The sequence below is a fragment of the Egretta garzetta genome, unplaced genomic scaffold, assembly GCF_000687185.1.
Source record: "Egretta garzetta isolate BGI_Z169 unplaced genomic scaffold, ASM68718v1 scaffold108, whole genome shotgun sequence".
In the NCBI taxonomy this organism is placed as follows: domain Eukaryota; kingdom Metazoa; phylum Chordata; class Aves; order Pelecaniformes; family Ardeidae; genus Egretta; species Egretta garzetta.
Genome location: NW_009260614.1, coordinates 7,277,806 through 7,287,755, shown reverse-complemented (window position 1 = coordinate 7,287,755; position 9,950 = coordinate 7,277,806). Strand labels below are relative to the sequence as shown.

At 39.9% G+C, this 9,950-nt stretch overlaps 1 protein-coding gene across 1 annotated transcript in view; it reads right to left on the bottom strand.

The window, feature by feature from the left end:
• Positions 1-9,950, bottom strand: part of TMEM248 (transmembrane protein 248) — a 16,321-nt gene continuing 6,371 nt past the window's right edge. The window contains exons 2-7 of the mRNA XM_009645146.2: positions 4,770-4,944; positions 3,808-4,093; positions 2,397-2,547; positions 1,423-1,606; positions 810-953; positions 1-64 (exon numbers count right to left, since the gene is read on the bottom strand). Of these exons, the coding sequence (XP_009643441.1) occupies positions 44-64; positions 810-953; positions 1,423-1,606; positions 2,397-2,547; positions 3,808-4,093; positions 4,770-4,928 (945 nt within the window). The 5' untranslated portion in view covers positions 4,929-4,944 and the 3' untranslated portion in view covers positions 1-43. The remainder of the gene's footprint in view (positions 65-809; positions 954-1,422; positions 1,607-2,396; positions 2,548-3,807; positions 4,094-4,769; positions 4,945-9,950) is intronic.

Here is a 9,950-nt window from a genome sequence, read left to right as displayed (position 1 = left end):
TGATTACGGTTCTCAGTCGTTCTCAGTAAAAGGAGACGATGGATTATGCTTCTGACAAAGCAACCTAAACAAAAGAAAACATTTAATTAAAAGTCAAATTCTTAATCCCATAACAATGATATTACTTATCTCCATGCAGCTGGCATATCTGTCCTTGCCTTTTCAAAGAACCTCGAAAAGTCTAACTCGGAAAGGAAATCAAAGTAACTCTGAAAGTGTTTTGTACTTAGCACAACCAATTAAAAAAAACCCCAAACCAGCTTATACTACAAAATATCATTATGGTCAAAAGGTGCCAACATTAGCTTCCTACTTCACAATTAAATATATTCATATTTAATCCTTCAAGCAAAGTGCAGGTCCCCAGTACTGCATAACGACTGTTTCAATAGCCTTGTCATTGTTTTAATTTAGTTCTGATGAACAACCATCAGAATTATGTATCATGTTTTATTCAAAGTTTTCAGTCGGTTGGGATACAAGATAAATAAAACTACCCAATGCTATCTATTCAATGCTTCATACAAAATGGTGCGAGTAACTCCAGAATTCCGGCAGAAGTGTTGCATTACAGCACTTACTGAACTGCACTCAACCACTACTGTAGAAGCCTAACTCTGAGGATCTACAAAGCACATGTATGTATTTTGTAGCACCCATCCATACTGTCCACAATGAAACACCCATGCCTCTTTGAAAGGGAATTAAATCTACACCTCCAGAGATAAGAAAAACCAGACTGTGCTGTGTAAAAAGGGAGGTTGTCTATGTTTTATCACAGTCAGCATTATGTTATTACACAGACTCACCTTTTCAGAGCAGAATTCTGTATTGCTTTGCCTCAGTTTGCTTGGTCTGCCCTTAATAACTGCATAGCAGAACATTGTAATCACCATCACAAAAAGAAAGTAACTGGTATGCATGAGATGCAGGTTTATTAGAGAGCGATCATCCTGCACAGAGAATTAAAACCATTTACTGACAATGCACCAATAGTTGACATTTTATATTAAAGCAATAATTATCAGATCAGCACAGAAATTACTTCATGGATCAAACTTCTCCCCTTTGCGCAGCTGGCACAGTAATGAAAGTGATTCCTAATTGTGGCATATAAAGAGCCAAAATGTTACTCATGTTAAAAATCTGTACTAGAGATCTCTTCTCATATGCTGGCAGCATCTTTGGTCAAATCATTTCAAAATATAAATGTTAGTTATTAACAGCTGAGGCACATGGATATTATATGACAACCATCATGCCCACCAGGGGTAAAGCATAGCCAACTCTGTCTCAGCCCTTGCGCTACATAATAAACCAGCACCGAATATGACTATTTTACGACATGAACAGAACCATATTCAATTAAAACAGAACTAGGCATTTATTCAACATAACAGATAAAAACACCTTGGCACTTACATCTGGAACTATAACAGTTAGTTTGGGATTTAAAGCATGATACACTTTTCCGATTGCTCCTTTGTAACACCAGAAAGGGTTATAATCTTGTGCATATTTTGTGTTAGAGTCCCTTGCTGTCGTAAAGATCTTGTACCAAAGTGTAGCATTGCTGTATGTTTCAGGAACACAATGTGGTGGCTGACTGCAGAAAAACAGAAATAATTAGCACCTCAATTGCCATTCTCCATGTTCAGTCAAGGCTAACTTTTAGAACTGAGTCAAGCCCAGTCTTCTCAACAGCAGCATAAAACACAGTTTTATTTTGGACCTTCCAAAACTACAACAAAACCCAAAGGTTAACCAAACGGGTGTGTAAAAACCATAGGATTCCTATACTAAGATTAGAATTTAACTGGCAAGTTGTTCCAGCAAGTCAACAACCCACAGCTTAATTAGAAAAACACTGGGTTTTGTAAGGCTTCACAGAGTCATGTGAATCCATCTGGTGGTTCTCCAGGGTATACTGAATAGTGTCAGAGAGTCTTGAGAAAACAAAGGGAAACTATTTTGATGAAAGGTCTGTACCTGCTGGGGTATGGTAGCAAAGCAGCATTCGGCTTACACTGATCTCTCAGCAGGGAAGAGGATAAGAACCTTAAATTCAAGCCTTAGCTCTCACACAAGGTAGTGACACTAAATTATAGGGTATCTTTCTTAAACATTCACAGATTCTTTTGTTCCTAGTGAAGTTTAAATCACAGGTAGCGTGCTGAAAGGCAGGTAGGGGCTATAGTTCAAAACATCCACGGAAGAATCTAGTGATGCTAGAAGACAGCAAAAGTCTCAAGACTCAAGACAGGGTTTTCACTGTGGGGGAAGGCAGGCAGGTACATAATTTCCACACTCATCAGGAAGTAACAGCCTCAGAGAACCAGCTGAGGAATTAATCACCCAGTAACCAGTCTATGAAGGAGAGTTTAAAATGCACTTACACTGTGACAGGAAACACATTGCTGGCTGCTGTCACAGTCATACAGGTTGTGAACACAACCTGCTCGCAGTGGCCATGAAGAACGCAGTCATCTGAATTCCAGGCAGCCGGCAGGGTGAATGTAATATTTATCTCCTCGTGGGATTCTCTGCCTTTGAGATAGAGAGAAGGAAAGCTGCTTTTCATTCACAAAAGTATCTGAGCAACAATCACTAGGATAAGGACAACACACAAATGACTAAGGCAGCAACCATAACCCAGAATCTGTACCTTTGAAGTCATCCAGGATCTTTACTATCAACAAAGAGAGCAAAAAGAAAGTTAAAAATCGAAACAACTACAAAAGCCCCAGCTGCTAGTCTTTCTAATCTCTCCTGCCCCCAGAAGAAGAGGGGTCATTAGGCTCCTTTCAGAAATTAAAACCTCACTACTTATAAGTGAATTCATGCATGTTCAGAGAACTTCATTAGAAAGTAAAAATCACAGATCTTTAGCCTTTCTCCTCTCAAAGACTTTGTTCCACATTTGCTTTTTTCTGACACTTACTTTTCAAATTGGAAATATTCATGTAGACAAAAACGTGCTAGCAGATATTGAGCTGCAGATTAAGTAGTGTATGTTACCTGCATGTGGATATATTCATAACAAAAATAAATCCAGGCTACTGGAAATGGAACTTGCATTTGATAGCTCTTAAAGCAGTAACAAAATAACAACATAAAATACAGCAATACAGACTTACAGCTGTGGCAAATGTCTCTTCACAGGTCTCTGAGGTTCAAGACACCTTCAGGCATTATTATAAAGTGCAACCCTGGCTAAAAGCTAAAATTCAATGAGGTTCTATTATCAATTTCTACCAATTTTCTACAATCTGTCAAAACTTATTGTCAGAGTAGCCACACAGCAGATCAGTCTCGTCACACCACACAAATTGTAATCATCTTATTTGTTGCCATTTGCAATATTTAAGCTTATTCGTGTATGCATTTTAGATGAACTATTGGGTTTAGACAACATGCTACTTGATCTCTCATGTATATACATTAATGCCTTCAAAGTGTGAGTTAAGGACTTGAAGATGTATCGAGATAGAACTGACGACAGTCACTGCAGAAGCTTTTGCTTAGAATTTTGTTGGGTTAAAAATTACCTTCCGTTGTCATTAGGTTAATCATTTAAAACTGCAAAGCTTAATCTTGGTAAACCTGCAGGTTCTTTTCCATTCTATATGCAGGGAAAAGTTTTTTTAGAAAACAAGTGAAGAACTCTACGTAGGAATATACTCACAACAAATCTGGAAATACATATATGTTCCAAGAAAAAGATTTATTTCACCAACAATAAGCTGGTGAGTTTGTATTTGATTATACAGTTATCATTCAAATTTATGAAGGTCAACTCTTGCATACCTGAGAGTCCAATTTGGTGTCCAAAAATTGTGGAACTTAGATGTGTGACATTGCGAGAATATCCGCCAAATGGTCTGAGCGGGTCCAGCGTCAACGTGATCATAACAGAGATGTTTATTGGACCAGAGTCCTCAAGAGTTTGTGGAGACTGCGTAGAAGATCTCGCCTGTCCGCTAGTCACGGTGCTTTCTGGAGTTGTGGTATCATTGATGAGATGCTTTAAGGTTTCATTCTCAGATATACAGAAGTCCAAATCATTAAACCTCAGAAGGAAAGTATTCCAGTCCTTAAAACAAACATGAAGATTTCAACCAGATTAGCAAATTAACTCTTGGCTGCCACTTCTCTAGAGCAGTGCAGAGCTGGACACGTACCACCTGCCCACAGCTCCAAGCCATTTAACGAAAATTACATGGCTCTCAAAGCAAGCACAACCTCCACCGTGGCCATCTCAACAACAGGGCAAGCTGTTTGCAAAAGTTAGACGTGTCCAGTCACAGTCACTGCCTGAACGCCGCTCAGCACAGCAGCAGAATATCCTCCTTTAAACTACAGAAGGTATATACTAACTTTGTCTGTTCTCACCACGCTCAGGGTATAAGCGGTTCCTGGCAATGTTTGCCCCATTACAGAGCAGTACTACCAGACAAGATCAGAAGTTTCACACACAAGCTAGCTGGCACAACAGAATAAGAAAGGCTCCAAGCCATATTAGGGAAGATCCACATCAGATGATTCAGCCTCATCCTCAAACTAAAAAAAAAAAAGACTATTCAAACATTCATACCAATAGCCTCTTTCCTTATGAAATTAGAGGCAAGTATACACGAAGACAATCTACCATAAGACTCTGCGCACTCCCACGAGAGGGTTCTTGAGGAAAAAAAACCAACTCACTGACTTTGGGCAAGTTTTTCAAATTAGTATTCCCACTGTTCAGCTCAGGAACTTTTTGTACCTACCTCTGTCATTTCTGGTGACTTGATCTCCTTGATTTTGAAGAAATAACCCAGTGTGAGAAAAGCTATTGCCATAGCGCTTACACTGATCATAAAGACCACAAGCGGAGGTCGACTGCTGATGTAAACCTTCAGGTTCTCCAACAGGTTTATGTTGAACATTATTCTGATTGTTCACCTAAAAATAAAGAATATTACAACGAAGTGACTGGGCTGTGTGTGTTACAGGGTGGGGGTTGGTAGATCACGTAAGACAAAAGTTTGACAACAAAAAATGGAATCATATACTAAAATGAAATTCAGTTACAGGACTTCGTACTGTTCATTGAACGCAGACTCAGTATGCCTTAAAGCACAAATCAAAACATGCTCGACTTCACCTTCTCAGCGCCCGAAATTGCCAGCTAGGAACAGATTTCAAGAAACAAGGACAACTTCTAGCACAGCCAAATATCGCTTATAAGCAATGAAACCAGTTCTTTCCCCACATACCTTGGCAGGTTCAACACTGCTACACTTGAATTCCAGTAGTATTTGAATTCATCAAATTACAGTGCAGACAAGAGTTGCAATGCAGCCCACAGATCAAACTTTGTACATCCCTGCAGATACTTTCAAAACTGAGGCCAAAACCTTAGAAGATCTCCCTTTCCCCCATCCCTAGCCCCAAAGGACCAGACCTTCAAAATGGGATCTGAAAAGCAGCCTACATCATTTTAGGCTTCTGCATCAAGAATCCTGTGGTCAAAAATACCTAACATCTGCATTGCGGTGGAGGCTGGAAGACTCCTTTCTTTACTTGATTCTTGCAGGATCTGGAGAACTTTGGCCGGAGTCTGCAAACAAAGAGAGGACCCTACACATGCTGAGGAAATTTACTGAATCATTAATTTTTCTCCGAAATATAATACTTCAATACCCCTTCTGAATTTTCTTTTCATGTACAGAGCAGAAAGACCTAAGCTAAGTTTACTGCATCAGCTTCCCCACCTTCACTCACAACGAAAAGCCAACGGTGCGGTGTTAAAGGGCAGCTTTTACCTACAATCCTGGTTGAAATGGCTTTTAACCCCAAATAAACTGGAAGGGCAGTAACTGTTAATACCAACGTGTTGCTTATCCCCAAAATTCATAGGAAAAGGCAAGCTCCGAGACTAATATTTAAAGAATTCAGCACTGCAATGTGAGCATTCACACAGATCTGATAACTTTTAATTAAGTCAGGGACGCTGCTTCCGGCAGGTCTGGCTGATTCTCACTGACTCTTATTAGAAGCACACGTCATTTACAATCCAGACATAGCACGGCTGAAGCCACGGGAAGTCTGAGGATGAGAGAGGGACAGGTTTTGAAAAAGAGGGCAAGGGAGGGAGAGAGCAGTCTTTGATCTGATCTACTGATGTAAAAGAAAGCAAGAGAAGGGAAAAGGACAAGCTTTCAGACAAAGTCTTTTTCCAATCCCACAATGTACAATGATCGCAACTTTCTTGTGTGTACTCAAGATTTTACTGGCAGAAATGCTTCTGCTATTCTCAGCGGAAGGAATATCGACAAAACCTGCAAAACTGCTCCAGAGAGGGGAAAGTTCAACTCATGAGCAGAGACCTGAGATCCTGTGGCGATAACACACCACCGAGCTGTGCATGCTGACTGTCCCCGTCTCCTCCCCACACACCTGCTTGCTCGCCTTGGTGAAATCTGCTGAAACACGGCTCACTCCAGAGCACAAGATCATGTCCTGGGTTTACTATTTTGCACCATCAACCAATCTCCATCCACCCTGCGAAGATCGGGAAAGCCGGCAACTTTTTATCAGCAAGAATGACTGGGTGACAAACACCTCTATAAAGTGTCCGAGAGTGAAAAGCACAGGGCAGAGCATGGACGGAGAGAAGGAGGAGAGGAAAGAAAAGGTGATGGCAAACGTGCACCTTACCAGAACTTCTATCTTTGTCCGAGACAGCTGTGCTGTGGTCAGACAGGCCAGGGAAGGAGTCAGGAGAAGGCAGGAACAAGAGGGAAAGGGAGAGCTGGTGTTGGTAAGGATCATGCTGGGGACGATCCGCACTTCTGTGCCTCCTATCTTGTCACTGGCAGCAAATTTCTTAAATGAGCCCTAGTTAAAAATCCCAAACACTCCATCTAGAAACATTGGAGACACATGTTGAGATGGAAAAAGATCAAAAGATAAACCCAAAGCAGAGTTGTATTCAGTGTTCCCTTCTGAATTTCCTCTTGAAAATAACAACACAGATGCAGGCTTTATTACAGCATTCAATCAAAGCGGGACGTCACCCACCGCGTATACAGTGCTGCGATTCCTTTCTAAAGGGGCTTCCAACAGCTCCATTAGCATGCTTGTTTACCACAGGGTCTAAAATCAGCCATAAAACTGGATGTGCTGAAAAGCATACATATAAAAATATTTAGGCTAATATTTTTATGTAAGAGATCACCAGCTTTTAAGTGCTGCTTGCTTAATAGGCTTCCATAACTCAATGGCTTTGAAAGCAATTAGAAAATGCTATAAGCTGCAATTCCTGAAGCGTAATATGCATTTGTGAGAGAAAAGGGAACAACTGTGGATTTCAATACTAGAGCTGATGTGAAAATAGCAGTTGGACACAGTGCAAAACAGAACCAAGAAGAATGTTTCCGCACTGCTGCCTGAAGAATTAACGATTTTTTTAATGAAATAAAGTGCCTAAATAACACAAATTATCAAAGACCTTGTGAAACAGATCAGTGCATGTAAATCAAAATGTATATAACCATTAGATTTTAGGGGGTTGGTTAACAGTCCACACATTTAAACTCCTCCTTTCTGTTTGGACCTGTGGGAAAACACAACACAATGCTACTCTGCCAGCTCTGGTTGTAACTAACAACTTCCCCTCTGTAAATGAATAACCTAAAGAATATAATTTAAACTTTCATTTCGTTTTCACACAGTTAAAAAAAGAAACCGAATGCTATTACCTCCCGGCAGGTCAGGAAAGCCAGATCAGATTTCACTTTTTAGCTAAATAAATAATTTAGAAAGCAGCTCTAATAACTGCTGCCGGCCTCGCTCCACTCCAGCTAAGCCTTTTAATACTTGTGCAATAAAAATCTCCAGAGTCAGCCTTGCAAGTAGCTCAAGCGCAACGGGAAGAATGAAAACTGCCAGCCTGGAACATTGGCCACCAGCTCCAAAGTAATTGCTCGGTATTGAGGTGTATCCATCAAGACCAAATGCCACGTTCAGGCAGAGTTACAGCTGACTGTACTCATCGGGAAACACTCGACCAGCACTGGAGAGAGATTGTGCTCCTAAATCAGGCCCTACAACCCTCCGAAATTCTGTTATACAGTTAAAAAAAAGATAAAAATGGTGAAGGATGGAAATACACAACAGTATGTGAATATGACAGAGTCCCAGGCAAACACAGAACTGGGTAGCCATCAAAAAAGCAAGGAAATAGTCACTAATAGGGATTCCTAATTCCTCCAGTACAGCTCAAGCCCATATACAGCGACCTCAAAGAAGTCACATTTTAAATTCCTCTTTATTTGTATATGAAAGAATATAGAAAAGGTAACTTCTGAAACAGACCTAGGAGTTTTTCAATAATAAATTACAAATAAGGAAAAATCTTGAACTCTATTGCAAAGACCAAAAAGCCAATGAAATGAGTCATAGCAGAAGTATTAAATTCCCATTTCAGGGCTTAATAGGAAAGGAACTGAATTCCTAAAACAATTAAAAAAAAAAAAAAAAGCATGCTGTACTAAAGCAGGTATGAAAAGTAAAATTGCAGTTGCCAAAAAGAAAAAGAAAACAAAACCTGAATTCTAAAGGGATCAAAGTAAACATCTGACCATTTTTACGTGTATCTTGCAATAATGACAACTACCATCTTTCCACCAGGAACCTTAAAATCATGTAGTTTCCTTACAAATATTTCCCCTTCTTGTTGTGCATGTCTAGAGGACAAAAACAGTTGGAGGGGTTTAAATAATCAGAAACCACCACTGAAATATCTTAAGGAAGAAAGCTGTGGGTAGAAGAGAAGGGCAGCAGGCTGGCGCTAACCCATCCCAACTGCACTCCATTAAGACCTCGCATATTTTCTAAGCCTGAAGATCTTCTTGCACATAACACCGTTTAATCTTAACCATGCGGTTTAATTCATTTATAAATCAATGATGTTTTCAAAGATGCCCCATTACCAGTAGTACAATTGAGGTTAGGAAACGGGTCACATCAGGGTTAACCACTTTGAATGAAAATCATGTCGCATGCCAAAAACCACTCATAAACACATATCAACTGAACTGTGATTTTCCTAGCAAACCATCCATAAGTAACGTGCAAAGAAAGAAATGGTGTTGATCTCAAACTAAAGTGCCTCTCATTTAAGAACAGTAAACAGTAGCAGGTACCAAAAATATCTTTAATTTGGTTTTCTTCTCTTCAAACCGAACTTGATGTCTAACACCTAAACCACAAAAATAGTAAAGCAAAACAGATCGCAGTTGTGGTAACTGTGATGCTGCCTATTAACATCCAAAATATTCCAGATGGTCTGTCAAAACTTTATGAAGACTAATTAATAAGAACGTCTGTATCTCTAATCTAGTATCACCAGCCTACTGAACAAAACTAGCAAAAGTAACCTCAGCTGATCTTGCAATTGAAAAGAAAAGCCTCTGTGGGTTCTCAAGCAGCAGCAGTTATTATCCTCCCCTCCTTTTTTTAAGGGAAAGAAAACAGGATAAAAATTAAAATTCCACAGAAGCTTCTAAACTCACCAGAAGACTGCTTTGAAATCACAGAATCATGGATTCATTTAGGTTGGAAAAGACCTTTAAGATATCAAGCCCAACCCTTACCCTAACCCTGCCATCTCACCACTAAGCCGTGTCCCTGAGCACCTCATCTGCCCGGCTTTTAAATACCCCCAGGGATGGGGACTCGACCCCTTCCCTGGGCACTATTCATTTCTACTACAGGAACTATCAAGAGCTTTTACAGTCAGCTTCTTTCAGGAATTGGGAAAGGCTAATTTTTTTTTCTTTAAATCTTTGTTAGAATTTCACAACATAATATTTTTATCATAAAACACGCAGTTGGGAGGAAAAGAAGGGTTTCCTATTAATTTTATAGGAAGACTTACTTTGCCATACTGATATCTGGGGGGG